The sequence below is a fragment of the Necator americanus genome, chromosome I, assembly GCF_031761385.1.
Source record: "Necator americanus strain Aroian chromosome I, whole genome shotgun sequence".
In the NCBI taxonomy this organism is placed as follows: domain Eukaryota; kingdom Metazoa; phylum Nematoda; class Chromadorea; order Rhabditida; family Ancylostomatidae; genus Necator; species Necator americanus.
This window is the reverse complement of record NC_087371.1, coordinates 30,298,893-30,315,373: the sequence shown is the minus strand read 5'-3', so window position 1 is coordinate 30,315,373 and position 16,481 is coordinate 30,298,893. Positions and strand designations below refer to the sequence as shown.

The 16,481-nt window shown below is 37.2% G+C and overlaps 1 protein-coding gene across 2 annotated transcripts; it reads left to right on the top strand.

Moving 5' to 3' along the window:
• Nucleotides 1–2,557: 2,557 nt before the first annotated feature.
• On the top strand, nucleotides 2,558–14,742 carry RB195_007327 (uncharacterized protein; the record flags this gene model as incomplete). 2 transcript variants are annotated; one of them, XM_064180884.1, is made up of 11 exons in its annotated part: nucleotides 2,558–2,629; nucleotides 6,819–6,906; nucleotides 8,231–8,260; nucleotides 11,544–11,644; nucleotides 11,934–12,018; nucleotides 12,222–12,383; nucleotides 12,558–12,637; nucleotides 12,709–12,892; nucleotides 13,625–13,753; nucleotides 14,408–14,532; nucleotides 14,593–14,742. In XM_064180884.1, the coding sequence occupies 11 exons, from the start codon at nucleotides 2,558–2,560 to the stop codon at nucleotides 14,740–14,742; spliced, it is 1,206 nt and encodes a 401-aa protein (XP_064037719.1). The 2 variants fall into 2 exon arrangements, with proteins under 2 accessions (XP_064037719.1, XP_013293036.2); XM_013437582.2 differs by lacking the exons at nucleotides 2,558–2,629; nucleotides 6,819–6,906; nucleotides 8,231–8,260 and having other exon boundaries at nucleotides 11,555–11,644.
• Nucleotides 14,743–16,481: the final 1,739 nt, after the last annotated feature.

Here is a 16,481-nt window from a genome sequence, read left to right as displayed (position 1 = left end):
CTATATACCTATTGTAGAGAAGCATCAAGAATGTTATATAACTAAAACATGGTGCAACATGAGTGGAAAGTTCTGGAAATTTCAAAAAATGTGTGACAAGACTTTCTGTCCAGCATAATATTTGGTTGGCAACTGATTTTCGTAACTAATTTTCCCGGGTTTTTTATTTGATTCCTTTTTATTCCGCATGTCATTGAATATTTTTGGCATAATATTCTAAATAATATCGAAAGAGTATGTTTTGTTCTACCAAAATTTATGTTTTGTTTTTTTTATTCGAGTCAACTTTTGGGAATTTTTGGATGAATAAAATGGAATGTCAAGTTGAGAGAAGATGAGCATTTTCGTCACCTCCTTCTTTTTGCTCTTAATCAAGGCATTATTTTTCCTTGTCTGTAACAATTCGGTAAAGAAATTGATGTTTGTGTCCACGAGTTGAGCGGTGACGAGCTAGCAAACCTGCAGAGATTGTAGCTAGTTGACTTTTGTTGTTGTCAATTAAAATATCCGGAACCCATGCCCCACATTTCTGACCCTTCCCATCGAATGAAGATAATTCTCCATAGCAGCGTGAGAGCATTCCATTTTCATTGCTAGCTACCTTGCCGTTTGATGCAAATCTTCGTGCAAAATTTGGTTTGATCGCTCTCCGTTGAATTCAACTAGACGGCCAGAATGAGGTTGGTTTTGAGGTCAAAACTTCCTTTTTGAACTCGGCGTACCAGCTACGAGCGGTTCTTCCAGCTACAATACTCTGCATGAACATTAAAAAACCGACGGTGAGTGACGGTGCGGCACCGTCGGCTACCGTCGCCCGTTCAGTACTTCCACAGAAGAGAAGATTTCTTTAAAATCTTTACACAGATGGATTCGACTCGTTGAGATCTATTCAAATATGTATACCATGTAGAACGAATCTATTAAACATGCGGAATAATGCGAAAACACCAAAATCATACCTATTTTAACCATTTAGGGGCAATTACAACAGTTTTCGAGGAGGAAATTTATTTTTAGGTGCTGAACAATGTTATGTTCTGTTATTTCTAGAAAGAAGAATGAGTTCCTACCAAATTAAATCATTTGTTCGAATTATTTCTATAATATTAGTCAGAGCTTCGAAAACGGTTTTTGGGCTTTCTGAATTCCAACAACTTTAATACGAGAAATAAATGATAAAAAGTGAATACGTCCCCAGAATAGTCTTAGAACAACTTATATTTTGACAAGAGGTGAGTTTTTCGTCTGCTGGTATCAGAAGGTGGGATATAATCCTTCAAAGTTCACAGGTTGCCAATCACAGCAGGAAAAAAATAGTTTGTTGTCAACTTTGAGCATTTATTAATCCTCAAAGAGCTAGGTAGCACAACTTCACCAGGTTTATTTTTGTAGCAGATAAAATATACTACTGTATTTTACTTTAAGAAACTCCGTATATGCGCTTATCTTTTATGCTAGAAGCATCAAAGTAGGTAAGTTCAGTTTTTCGCGTAGTGCATGATCTCGTTGTGATTTCCTGGCGTTTTGTTTGGCTATTGAAACCGTGATAACTAGAATCTTTTCAACTTTTGATTTTACACCAATATCTGAGTTTTCACGGTGTTACACTATGTTTGACTTTTTACTGATTTCCTAGAGCTCGGTCTTTTCTCGCACCTTTGCGAAGGCATAGCGCCTCCCAATCGGGTTACGCATGTCGAACAGTGCAGGACTATGGGGCGCCATTGCCATACAATGGTGTCACAAGTTCATAGAACGATCACAGCTTGACAATAATGACGTTTATTAAATATAACCTTAGTAATTAAATATCATCATTAAACACCAGAACACTGAAATCACTATTCGAGATTGTCCGTTTCAAAATCACTTTCCGTTTGACGCCCTTCTAGGATATTTCCTCCATTGCGCTTGATAACTCTTCGCAAACGTCTCTTAATCCAGCTGCGTATTTTTCACAAGTCTCCGGCGTTAATTTTTCCCAATATGCAAGGATAGAAGATTTCAATTCGCTTATTGTACGAACGCCGCGACGTCTAAATTCCAAAGACAAAGAATAACACCTCATTTGGAAGTTAGCAAAATCAGATAAAATTAAATGGAATTTGGTAGATAAAATCTTTGTAAAATAATAAAATAATGCCAATTACCTAATATAACTCTTCATGTTACCCCCATCTACCAAATTCCATTTAATTTTATCTGATTTTGCTAACTTCCAAATGAGGTGTTATTCTTTGTCTTTGGAATTTAGACGTCGCGGCGTTCGTACAATAAGCGAATTGAAATCTTCTATCCTTGCATATTGGGAAAAATTAACGCCGAGACTTTGAAAAATACGCAGCTGGCATTAAGAACGTTTGCGAAGAGTTATCAAGCGCAATGGAGAAATATCCTAGAAGGGCGTCAAACGGAAAGTGATTTTGAAACGGACAATCTCGAATAGTGATTTCAGTGTTCTGGTGTTTAATGATGATATTTAATTACTAAGGTTATATTTAATAAACGTCATTATTGTCAAGCTGTGATCGTTCTATGAACTTGTGACACCATGTGTATGGCAATGGCCCCCCATAGTCCTGCACTTTCGACATGCGTAACGATTGGGAGGCGCTATGCCTTCGCAAAGGTGCGAGAAAAGACCGAGCTCTAGGAAATCAGTAAAAAGTCAAACATGGTGTAACACCGTGAAAACTCAGATATTGGTGTAAAATCAAAAGTTGAAAAAGATTCTAGTTATCACGGTTTCAATAGCCAAACAAAACGCCAGGAAATCAAACGAGATCATGCACTACGCGAAAAAACTGAACTTACCTACTTTGATGCTTCTAGCATAAAAGATAAGCGCATATACGGAGTTTCTTAAAGTAAAATACAGTAGTATATTTTATCTGCTACAAAAATAAACCTGGTGAAGTTGTGCTACTAGCTCTTTGAGGATTAATAAATGCTCAAAGTTGACAACAAACTATTTTTTCCTGCTGTGATTGGCAACCTGTGAACTTTGAAGGATTATATCCCACCTTCTGATACCAGCAGACGAAAAAACTCACCTCTTGTCAAAATATAAGTTGTTCTAAGCACTATTCTGGGGACGTATTCACTTTTTATCATTTATTTCTCGTATTAAAGTTGTTGGAATTCAGCAAAAGCCCAAAAAACCGTTTTCGAAGCTCTGACTAATATTATAGAAATAATTCGAACAAATGATTTAATTTGGTAGGAACTCATTCTTCTTTCTAGAAATAACAGAACATAACATTGTTCAGCACCTAAAAATAAATTTCCTCCTCGAAAACTGTTGTAATTGCCCTAAATGGTTAAAATAGGTATGATTTTGGTGTTTTCAATCATTATTCCGCATGTTTAATAGATTCGTTCTACATGGTATACATATTTGAATAGATCTCAACGAGTCGAATCCATCTGTGTAAAGATTTTAAAGAAATCTTCACTTCTGTGGAAGTACTGAACGGGCGACGGTAGCCGACGGTGCCGCACCGTCACTCACCGTCGGTTTTTCAATGTTCATGCAGAGTATTGTATGGTTTGCTTTCCGTAGACAGCACAATTGTCGTGAGTTGGAAGTAAGACGCTGCGCCTAGATCTGATCTCTCATAAATGGAGAGGGCGGGTGTAGCGCAGTCGGTAAAAGGCTGCGCTGTCTGTACGATCGATGGAAGGTTCGAATCCACTCTAGTGCTCACCAAGCCGTTCATCCCTCCGGGGTGGATAAATTGGTACCAGACTTGTCTGGGAGGATAAAAGCACTAACTTGACACATCGGCTAGTCACCGCAAGTCATTGTATAGGCCAGTTACACGTTCCTGAACGTCAAACGATTCTGAATTGAAGTGAACGTGGTGGTGCATCCCAAGCGGATTGATTAACGCCAAGCACTTTTCCTGATATAATTTTGGTTTTTTTCGAGACTCGAGGTACTTTATGTGGTAATAATATCGTATATGAGAAGAATCGCTGAAGAACTTCGTTCTTATCGAAGTAGCCATCGCAAATGTACTGACTGGGCTGGTTCACAAGTTTTGGCTTTTTTTATTTTAGGTTTCCACAACAATTAACAGGTATCGAACAACAAATCAATGAACTATGTATTCTCCGGTCTTGTTTACAACCTCTTTCCAACATTCTAGAATCTGCTCAAACTGTTTCATTCAAAAAAAAATGTCAGGACTTATCGACTAACCAAATTCTCTAATTTGATACACCTGCTAAAAACTGAGCCGAACCTATGAGGACCTCACAGCCCTCACAATCACTTTTTCCGTAGGCCGTCATTCCAGCCCGCTTACGTAAATACACGCACGCGGTTCGAGAACAAGTGATAAGAGGAAACGCGATGGTAAACGCTGTTATTTCCTGGACATTCTGGACAGAGACACGGAAGTTCCCACGGATGCATATCGTAGTGAAGTAAACACCTTTTTTATTGCTGAAGTATTGTGAAGTACTGCAGCGAGTGAAGCTACAGAAAAGACTCAAAGAAAAGAAGAAGAAAAGAAAAGAAAACCACATAAATCAAAATTGCATACAAACTACGATATTTTTCAATAATTGAGTAGTATCTTTTGATGGATGATGACTAGAACTTTTTTTTCCATTTCTCCCTTCATTCCAGGTTTTGTTACAGACATCGAAAGATGACGTCGTGACGATCGAAAAATGCTATAAGCAAAATTCTAAATATTTTTCTTAATCAGGAACCGTTTTCATTTTACAGATCCATAATTGATGTGGGCTGTCAGATGGCTTAAGTACACACCTACTGGCAAATCGTCGGAATTCTTGAGACTGGGTAAAGCTGAATTTTGAAAATACCGTTCGTTACCAAGTGAGCTGCTGATATCAGAAATGCTTCAATAATTTTGCTTTGACAAATGTGTGGTCTGAAAATGGGAAAATTTCTTGCAACCTTCGTTGATTATTTTCCCACCTCCGCAATCCTGTCATTGATATTATATACCACGGATACATCTCCGTGGAAGGATGACGTGTTCATAGGATTTGCACCAGTTTCTCAAAATTGGACAATATCCTTGATATATTCGTAATTTGAAATATTCAGGAAGTTATTTAGAGCATTTTGGCACCCCACATCGTAGGTGGATTACAAATGTGTCAATGCTCCACGGAAATTGTCGAAGATCTGTGTATTGATATTAAAGGCATCATCCCACGGAACAGAGGTGGTACGGATTTCAGGTGGAGCATTCGTATACGGGATCGTAGATTATGGAGAGGGGGGAGAGTGATTCCGTCCATTTCTTCCTAATTGCCGTAAAAAAAGGCCCGGAAGATGCGACGTGTGCACACGGCTGACGCGCTCCAATCGAATTCGTTGTAGAAAATAGCGCGCCGGAACGCTCGAAGCCGTATCTTCAGGGCCGTTTTTTTACGGCAATTAGGAAGGAATTGACGGGATCACCTCTTCTCTCCATAATCTACGATCCCGCGTACGAATACTCCACCTGAAATCCGTGCCACCTCGGATTCGTGGGGTGATGCCTTTAAGAATTATTACATCATTGATTAAGAGAAACAGAAAATGTTTCAGAAATAAATATTTAAAATATCTAACTTTCACGTTTCATACATTAATAACAGACAATTACCAAAATATTAAAAATTACATAAAGTTGACATAGAAATGAAAACAACTCGAAAAATTAGAAATGATAATAGCGGAAATTCCACCATTTGTTCCTTGACTTCAAATTTACAGGTACTGATAAAATTACTCTTACTATATTTACTAAGTAATGTCAAAGATTAGCAAAAGAATGCTGGAAATAAGGGGAAACCACAAATTGGACTACCGTAAATTCTTTGGTACCATTAAAAACCAATGATGTAATTACGTGGATGTGGATTTTATTCAACTACAAAATTTGCTCCTTTACGCGCTTATAAAAAGCTACTACTATCCGACGATGACATTAGAGGTTTTTTTTTTACAATTTTTTTTGCACCATCGTTTTGTTTATGAGACTGCCGCCTGGAATTTTCATGAACAAAAAATTTTAAATTAATCGTAATTTTGATTCTTTTTTTTTTGAAATGTTCGTCTCGCTTCGACTGTGAAATATGCGATTTGCTTTATGGACGCGAATACGCTTGAGTGGCAATGAATATGTATGTGGCAGTATGAGAATTACTCCTGGATGCACTTACATGAGGATCGCTCTTGAACGATATTTTTGTGTACGGCTTTGCACCTTCTGTATATAGATTTCAAGTAGGATGATACAGCATTTTTAGAGATAAATTTTGATGTAGTGCACATTTTTAATTAATAGTGATTCAAACTGAGAAATCTTCTCTTTTTCATGATTTTCATAACCATTCTTTTAATTTCCTTAGTTTTCTGTGTTTCCTCCCTTAATTATTTCCCAAAATATTATTTTCTTTTAAACGGAAATAAGTTGAACCGAGGCCTTAATGATTATGGAAATGATCAAAATAATTGAATATGACCAGTGGTCTCAACGTGAAAAATTTATTCCTTTTTAAAAATTTTGCAGCCAATGTTTCTTTCCTCAGCCAAAATGTGAAAACATTTATGGACGCATCAATTACTGATATGAAAAAGAAAAACTATGTATTCATTGAAAAGTGAAAGATGATCATCTGAAATTTGGTTTCCATTCATTCTCGTTTCAGCGGTCTCGATTTGTCGGTTCTCTCCATCTTTGCTAAATAGCTCCAGAAACATTCGATGGGCTATTTTTCAGGTGCACAAAAATCTTTTCTACGCTTTGATCTGATTCGTCCAGGTTACATTGCAGGTCTGTCGTTGACAGAGGAGGATCACTCCGAGAAAGCCGCCGCCGCCACCGCCGCTTAATTGCAAGGTCGTGCCGCTGCCGCGGATCACAAGATCCATACACGGTAACGCAGACATCTTTTGAGCAATAAGCGCAACTATACTTTGGATACAAAAAAAAAATTGATTTTTATATTGGTGGAAAAATGTAATCTTTGTTGAGTTAGAAAAACAGATTTAGAAAATTTAGAAAATGAGGTAAGCACTAGCCGATTCCTTGTGTTTTTTTTTGGATTTTTCAATCGTTCGACTTGAATTGATTTCTGTAGCGAGATGAGGCGTTTTAGAGGATAAATCATAGACAGACTTTGATTTTTCCGGTTCTGACGGAGCCAATAGCGCCGAAATGTTAGCTGTTAACGAAGAAAAATCAATACAAATTCTGGTTACAGCTCAAGCGAATCAATAAAAGCATATTTTTTTCTTTTCACAGTAGTGCCAACTCATTCACTATTCCACCTTTTTTCCAAACATGACCGCTGCCTCGAAAGAAAAAAAAACTTTGTTTTTCAAAGTTTTTTTGTGAACCTAGACACTAAATGGGTGCTGAATTAGAACAAAGAAAGATCTGCTGAAACGCCCTATCCATAACGTTTGCAAAGATTAACGATTTCACGAGAATTCAACGCCATCTGGGGAATCCACGCGTACTCGAATAGAAAAAAATCAAAAAGTCGATAAAAAGTCGAATAGTGCAATTTTCTTGCAACAACAATGGATTCCCAGTCAAGGGTTACGATCAATATTTTCCTACTAATTTTTCTTTCCATGTGGATTTTTTGAGTCTGTGGAAAAAACGGCCAGGAATTTTTCCTAACGTCAATACTTACTTATCTTCACACAGTCCGAGGACATGCACATATTGCACCTAAGCACATCACACCACAAAATCGATGGCAGAGGATAAATTAGAAATGAAATCATTGCAGATATTTCATTCGGAGTGAGATACACATTTGTGAAATTATCCTTAATTTAACCTAAGGGAGAAGTTAGTCAACTTATTCACAATTCATAATAGTCTTAATAATCCATGAAAAGGATACATTATGGCAGTTTATCCTAATAATCCATGAAAATTGTAATAATGCCCAAAGGTAGTGTTGAATGAGATCAGATTTTTGTCATTTATCCGGTATCTGAACTTCTTGTCGCTTGTTATCCACTTGAAATCATAGCTCTTATCCGAGAATACCTTGGAACCGCACCTATATCTGATCTCTTATAGATGGAGAAGACAGGTGTAGCGCAGTCAGTAAGGGGTTCCACTGTAACTACACGATTGATTGTTGGTTCTAAACCACCCTAGTGTCAACCAAGACTTTCTTCCCTTTGAACGTTATCTTTATCCACTTTAATAAATAGAGTAGCTCAACTACGTAGTTTCAGGCAGAGCTGACATCCCCACAAGCCCGGTTGGTGAGTGACCTACGGCTTGATCGCTATCGTTACTACGCCTAGACAGCTGCCTTCATCCAATTCGCGAAAAAGCAATAAGAGATCTGAGAGGAATAAGAAGAATATCTCCAGCTGTGTATCCATTGGAAATAAGAAATATGAGTGTGAAAATGCTTTTCCCCTATCCTCACAGATTTTCATTGTTTTACGGCAACAATGATTTCCATTATGGTTACATTATTGACGAAGAGGAAAAATACATTGATCTGTTCTAGTTTGACCCAACTAAAGTGTTATACACAACTTTCTGGTACGCTTATATTTTAGGCCTCAGCTTTTAAGCGGTAATATAGTTAAAAGGATGAGGAAAAATTTGAATAAGGTGGAATTGATTAGCTAATTTCCATAAATTTATTATTCTCTTGATAATTTCTGCTATTCTATGAATTAATGTCACTTTCGTATACTATTTTTTTTATTTGTTGAGCATGAGCAGACAACCAAGATCGCTATCAATCAAACGCCAAATCAAAAAAATTAGTGAAGAAAAATTGTTACTTTTATTACTTGAGTATTACTACATTATTATGTGTTATTTCAAAAACAGATTATTGAAAAAAATCACAGGAAAATAAAACCGGAATGCATCGCTTCAATCCCGGATTGTGTTGCATGAACCTCTTCTAAATACATTCTTTCACCATACATTTAATAAAATTTAAATAAAATTCAAATTGTGTGCTATTTTCTTGGGCAGAAAAAAATCAAAGAAAGATCAAAATTGTTCCGCGGATCTTCGCTCTGGCTGAAGTTTTTACCGTCGTCGCCTTCTGCAGAGTTCGAAAATCAGAGACATGTGCTATCCATGCCCTTAAAACCCCTCGTTATTCCACAAGATATGACTTAGCCGAACAGATTGAGCTCAACGACATCGTCAACGAAGCAGATCACAACGGCGATCACGTCGATATCCCATAAATCGGTGATGTTGACGGGGAGCACCTGTTGTTAGGGTTGCGCAGCTAACGGTAACTCAATGGCGATGCCTCTTGGATCTGATCCTCGTCAGTACCACATTATTCAGTGGAAGCTCTCAATCTCTTATAGTATATATGAACCAATTAAAAGAACGGCACCAACTTCCGCTGAGAATAAAACGGGTTCTGATTTTTAAAAGACTTTTTAAAAGGTTCTGACCCAAACAGAAGGTTTTTCTTTTTTACTCTATTGCGCCCAACTGGTGTATGTGAGTGAATGAATAAATAAATAAGTGAATAAATAAATAAACGAATAAATAAATACACAAATGAAATCTCATCGTAGGTGCCTTTCTTTCATAGAAACGCTATGTTTATTAATTTTTTTCATATCCTGACTCAGACGGAAGGTTTTTCTTTTTTACTCTTTACTTTACTTTACTTTACTTAACTTTACTTTTACTTTTTTACTCTACGTCGTTTGTCCACTGATTTTTGTTCTTTAAATTCATTACTTCATGTCCTGCGCCCTTCGTCCATTGGTTTCTGTTTTTTTTTTCAGCGCCAATTCCAATCAACAATTTTTGTTTACTACTGATATGACTACCGATAGTACTCAAAACACTACAAACCGCAGTTTGTTTACTCAAACTGATGCTCTTCCATCTACTGATTAAAATTTGGTCCACTCTTTGATCGTTGGAGTTAATGATTATACTTTAAACTTTGTTGCGCCCTTTCCTTCTCTTGGATAACTTTTCTCAGCCATTCATTTTTCAAAGGATCCTTAATCTTTTAGTTCCTAGTCCTAAGTCTTCAATTACTCTTAAGGTTCGTTTCATTTATTTGACAATTTACTATTATTATTATTATTTATTAACATTATTTATTATCATTATTCATTATTTTATTTAACACGCGTTCCAAAACCTCATCGATTACGAATTCCAATAAAACGCGTTGGCGCATCCCAAGTGGATTAATACGCCAGTGACCTTATCCTTTTTTATCCTTTATTATTTATTATTTTTATTTATTTATTTATTTCATATTCCAGAAAAGTCATTCTGGACCCATTTCAGTCTTATTCTTCTCACCTACCTCTGATAATTTTCTTACTCTCATTTTTCCCAGAAGGTTCGTTGATTTTCTCTTTTTAAATGAATCTATTCTGCTAACTAACCTACAATCCTTTGATGCCACGCTATTCTTAATGGGATCACGGGGAGTTCAATGTTTTCCCCACGCTCCTATGCTCCTATCGTTGACTGCCAGCGATTTGTCGCGGAAAAAACTATCGCCAGGTGGGCGGTATTCACTGGGGGGTCATCATTCTGCACCCATTTGAATCTCTTCCTCGGCTCGTCTTCGATCATTGATCCGGTTCTTATTCATTTACTCGATAATTTCATTCGAAATTCATTCGAAAACTCATGCAGATACATCGAATTTGTTTTTTTTTCACAATGTTCAAAAGGCTAACTCTTTTAAACCTCTTCCTGTTTAAGTAACATCGTGAGTTTAAATTACTAGTTAGTAAGTTAATTAAAAATTAGTTTATTACTTCTAACTTGTTGTTATTGTCATTGCTATTGTTTTTGTTTATTGAAGAGTGCGAACGGTGGCCGTTTCGAGTTTTCTGAGTGGATTCGTTTGTAAAATAATAATAATAATAATAATAATAATAATAATAATAGTAATAATAATAATAATAATAATAATAGTAATAATAATAATAATAACAATAATAATAATAATAATAATAATAATACAATTCAAATATCCTGCCTGAGTACTTTCTCCACTTCCAAAACATATTTTTCCACAAAATTTTAGTAACTTCTTCGATCTGAGCTGATCGGACAGTCTTCTGGATGTCGTTGTTTCAAACCATCTGACTTTATGAGACTACCACCTACATTTGCTACCTCTTCCCTCTTTCCTACATCCACTGCCCCTCATATTGTGTTACTAGTAGTTACGTGACCCTCTTAGCAGCTCCATTAGCACACACACACATACATACACACGATTGACCCCTGGATTAATCCCAGCTCTTGTTCTTCATTCGACTGTGAATCAGTGAATCTACCTCCACGAAAAGTGCACTCTTAGAAATTTTCCTCATTCACTTTCCTTCGAACAATTTCTCCAACGCATGGAATGTTCTGCACAAATCCTAGATCACACGATTTTTTTTTGGCCCAACTGGTTGCCCTTCCACCCGGTATTTTTGCTCCAGCCGTGCTTTCATAGTCGATAGTGCTTGATTTTTCGTCGTTTGACTTTCTTTTTCTCCACTTAAATCCTAGATCTTCTTTTTCCAGGAATTTTTAAAATGTCCTTAGGCCGCTTCGGTTTACTTCCGCCGGAGCTTATCCGCCAAATTTGCTACAATCTGACCCTCGACGATATCCTCATTTTTCAGGTGAGCAGCGCTATTTACGGCATAAATTGAGTTCAGAGGTTACCAGATACCGAGAGTAGTATTTCCTGTTCTTGGGATCATTAGGGAAAAAATCAAAAGATCAAAAAAGAAAAGAAGGAAATCGATGTATAATTAACTCATTATTTCTTTATTTTCATTCTACTAGTTTGGAAAAGCATTAAACTTGGTAAAGATAGAAAAAAATCCCTTCGGGTCAATAACCTTCTTCAGATGAAGAAGGTTATTACAAACCTCTTCGGGTCAGGATCATTTTCATAATTTTTCTCAGAAATGCCATCATTTTCTGGAAGTGATGATCGATAACGTGTTCTTTGCTGACATGAAAGTGATGCGAGCGAACTGCGATGCTGAAGGTTGGTTGTTCTCCATAGTATTCTTGCTTTTCTATCAGTTTTTTTTCTCTGAATTTTCCTTGCTTCTCTTCCTCATTTTTTTCTTTTTTTTTCTTCATGACAATCCTCCTATATTATAGTTTCTCTTTATTTTTTATTCCTATATTATATTATTACAGTTAGTCGACATTTCAACGTTTATTTTAAAATTAATGAGTTTTTAGGCAACACTGTTTCCGTTTCCGCTTCTTCCTCATCCACTTGCTTCTCTACATCGTCGAACTGGAAAGAAGTTATGTACAAATCGAGCAGAATCAACAAGTTGTTTATTAAAAGAACGGAGGATGCGAAGGATAGCTATCTATTGGATATTATCGAGAGATCAGGTTCGAGAAAAATCGTGAATATGTCAGAAAAGCATCTTCATCAACAAAATTAGCTAATTCTCTTTCTACTGTCTCTTTATCAGGAAAAATCGCAAATTTTCTTCTTGTTTCCAGCAAAACTAGCAAATTTTCTTTTTGTTTCTCTAAATTTCAAGATTTATCTGATACCTTTAGAATTCTACCTGCTCGAACTGGAAATTCACCTCCTACCCGGTCTACAAAGCAATCAACACTCTAAAAATAATATTTATCCGGTAATTAGTGCTTTTTCCATGGAGGAAACTCACCTTTTCTAGTTGCATTTTTAAAATATTTGAGATTTCAGAGATTAACCGAGTTCTTAACGTCATGCGGTCAAAATCTCACTCGTTTCCGTCTCGAAGTAGGCGAATCCAATTCGATCGAATACCTCCATTATGGGGCAAATGCCACTTTGATCTACTCTCAAGACAAAGACTCTCTGTTTCAACAACAACTCGTCATTCCTTTGTTCCAGGCGTTGAATGAAGGTATGCGGTTTATTCAGCGGAAAGAACCTATTTATTGGGTCATTCCATAAATGACACGGTACTTCATATTTCATTACTTATTTTATATTTTTTATTCCATATTTTATTTATTTACTTCCTATTTATTTATTTTTCAAAACTAAGATAAAGAAAACTTTCTCCGTTTTAGACATACTTCCCTTCACTCTTTGTAATCCCCTTCGATCTTTCCAGTAAACATTCAGTATACCACTTTTTCTCAATATTTTTTAGTCTTTTTACCTCTTTTTGTTATTTCTTCATATTTCTTTATCTTTTGAAAAAAAAAAAAAAAAATTTCCCTTTTAAAACCCTTCTTTTTTACCCCCTCTCTCTCCGGTAAACATTTATTTAACCACTCTTCATATTTTTTTATTCCATACTTTATTTATTTCATATTTCTTATTTCATACTTTATTTATTCACTTCTTACTTGTTTTTTTATTTCATATTTTTTATTCCACACTTTATTTATTTACTTCATATTTATTTATTTCCAAAACTAAAATAAACAGAACTTTCTCCACATTAGACCCATAATTATTCTTTTCACAACAAAAATAAATAAATAAGAAGAAAATACGAATAGCATACAAAAAAAACAAGAGACAAATGAAAAATAGAAATTGAAAAAACCTCACTATTTAAGGATGACCCATCAAATAACTTTTGTCATCCTTCCATACTAATTTTTAGTTTAAAATTTTTTTTAAGGTCGCCCTTGTCCATCAATGTTAACGCTTCGAGTGGAATGGCGTGAAAAACCAGTGATAGCATTGCAAACCGCTTTTCACGCTGCTTTGCCGAGAAGTCAACGATGCATGCTGCAGGTTCTTAAACTGGGTGAGTTGGATTTCTTTAACGAAATTTTGAACTGCTTTCATGTTTTATACCATGGTTTATCAACGGTACGAATGCTATCGAACGCTAGGGGTTTGACCACTTTACTTCAAAATTTTGTTAATTTCTTTGCCTACAAAATCAATTACTTTCAAATGCTCCCAAGTACAGTACTCCCCTAGGTCACTTTTCCTTTCGCCGTAATTTTAAACTGTAGAACCCACCAAAGGAAAATTAATGACGTACCGATATCCACAATTATAGTCGTGCCAAAACCACCTGAAGCTCGGTGCAGTTGCGTAGGCGGCAGCGCTCGAAGCACTGCAGCGGAGCGTAGCGGTCGGAATCGAAGTGGGACCGTCGCAAACTACAGCGATGAGTGGTGCCAGCAACGGTCAACGCTCAGTCTTAATCGCTACGCTTCACTTTGCGGCCTACGCCGCTTATGTAACTTCACGACGTTAACACCGAGCTTCGTTTCGTTTTGACCCAACTACAGAATTCTGGAGTAGAGTGAAAGTTTTCTAAATTGCAATAACAACCCTCTTATTGTGGACAGTCCTGAGTGGGAGGTGGAGCTACATTCACGCATAAGCGTAACTTTCCGTAAAGACTCTTAAGCAGAGTTATACTTTCCATTCTATGGACATTCTTCAGATTTTGGCTCCAACGTGTCCACACTTTCTCGTGAAGAGATCCAACAGATTCTCGCCCAATATGCTCCGTACCTAAACGAAACACGACGGTTGCAGCACCTCATCCTTGATCTGAGCCGAAGCCAGGTGGGTTCAATGACTGTCTAAAATTACCTCAATGTTTTTCACCCAAGTTCTTCTTTCCAGCTTCTAGCATCCGAACTCGAAATGCTTTACTCGATCATCTCACGAGAATTACAGCAAACTCATCGCATCTCTCTGTACACCTCGGAATACCTCCCAAAAACGAATGTAGTTCGGAAACAAATGCACACGAACAGAATAGTGTGCTCTTGATTACAATACTACTATTGTTATATACTCTACGTCAACGATTCTCAGTGCCAAATATGTACATAATTGTATTATAATATGTGTATAAATATTTATGCTATTTGTGGATAGTAAGATATGCTTCCAAGGGCATAAGTTCGCACTAATAATACTATTTTCTATCAATAATAGTAATGCTAAGAAACTACTAACTCAGTGGCATTGTCAGCGCCACTCAATAAACTTGAGAACATCTTGGATAACGATGGCGAGGGAAAGAAACGATTGGAAAAGATGCTGATGCCCACAGGTTCAATGAGGACGAGACAGACAGACCTTGCGAGACACCGAAATGTGCGGTATGTCCGAATGGAAGGCAATGAATAGGGGACTGCGTGGTATCGGGAGTTATCTATCTGATCACCTACCAACTATGTGGAGCTGAGTACATCGGCAAAACAGAAGGAGCACTACGTACTTGGGTCAAGGAGCACCTAGATGGGTTCGTTAAATCAAAATCGTCGACCCCTTTAGGTGCACATCGCAGACAGTGTCGTGGAAACACCCATTTCAACATAGCTGTCACGATCTTGACACGAGAATCCGACGTCCTGGCGCGGAAAGCATTGAAAGCGTTCTACATAACAACGAAAAGTCTAACCATGAATCGTAAGGAAGAATGCGTCGTTGTGACCAACGAGCTGGCGCCGTATCAAGACCTATGCGGGTTTTGACTTGTGGGGTCAGATGCATCGTCTTTAGTCACTGTTAGCGGCGCAACTCAAACAACTCATGTTCCGGTAACATGATGGCTTAAAGGCATCACCCCACGAATCTGACGTGGTACGGATTTCTCGGATCGTAGATTAAGGGGAGGGGAGGGGGGAGGGGGTGATTCCGTCCATTTCTTCCTAATTGCCGTAGAAAACGGCCCGGAAGATACGGCTTCGAGCGTTCTGGCGCGCCATTTTCTACAACGAGTTCGATTAGAGCGCGCCAGCCGTGTGCACACGTCGCATATTCCGGACCACTTTTTACGCCAATAAAAAATGTAGGAACCCTCTCCATTATCTCTGATCCCGTAAAAAAAACCCCCCTCAAAACCGTACCACCTGAGATTCGTACCCTAAGGCTATCAAGGTGAGCCTTTTTCTATTTCTCTGACGTTGTCTTTGAGCAATTTTTTTGCTAAGTCATATGTTGTGGTGTGACGAGGCGTTTGAGGGAAAATACTACGTGTGTCCTTGATTTTCCAGGCTATGAAGAAGGCGATGACGTTAGCCAGAATAAAGGTAAATAACAATATCTTGGTTCTGCTCAAACAAAGTAGTGCACGATCCAACTTGACTTTCAAATCACAAAAAACAACTCCATGAGATCATCTTAAGAGGCTCGAAGGTTTCTTTGCATATGTGAAAATTGTGTTCGGTATATGTTGAGAAAAAACAGCTGAAATTTCCCCATCATTTGCCTAGCAAAATAGGTCAGTATCAGTAATATTGATAATTGCCTGAAGAAGTTGTCCGTGTTGACACAGACATCCGAAACTAGCACTTTAGATTTTCGCATCGTAAGCAAGTTTTCGCCGCATTCCATACGCTCAAAATGGTACACTGGCAGCGAAAATATAAAGAAGTATAAATAATATAGATATAAATAGTTGAAAAAATATATTTAAAAAAAGATATAAAATATGTAGAAAAATAAACAAATGTAAATACTATGATAAAAATAATATAAAAACAGCGAAAGCGAAACTATGT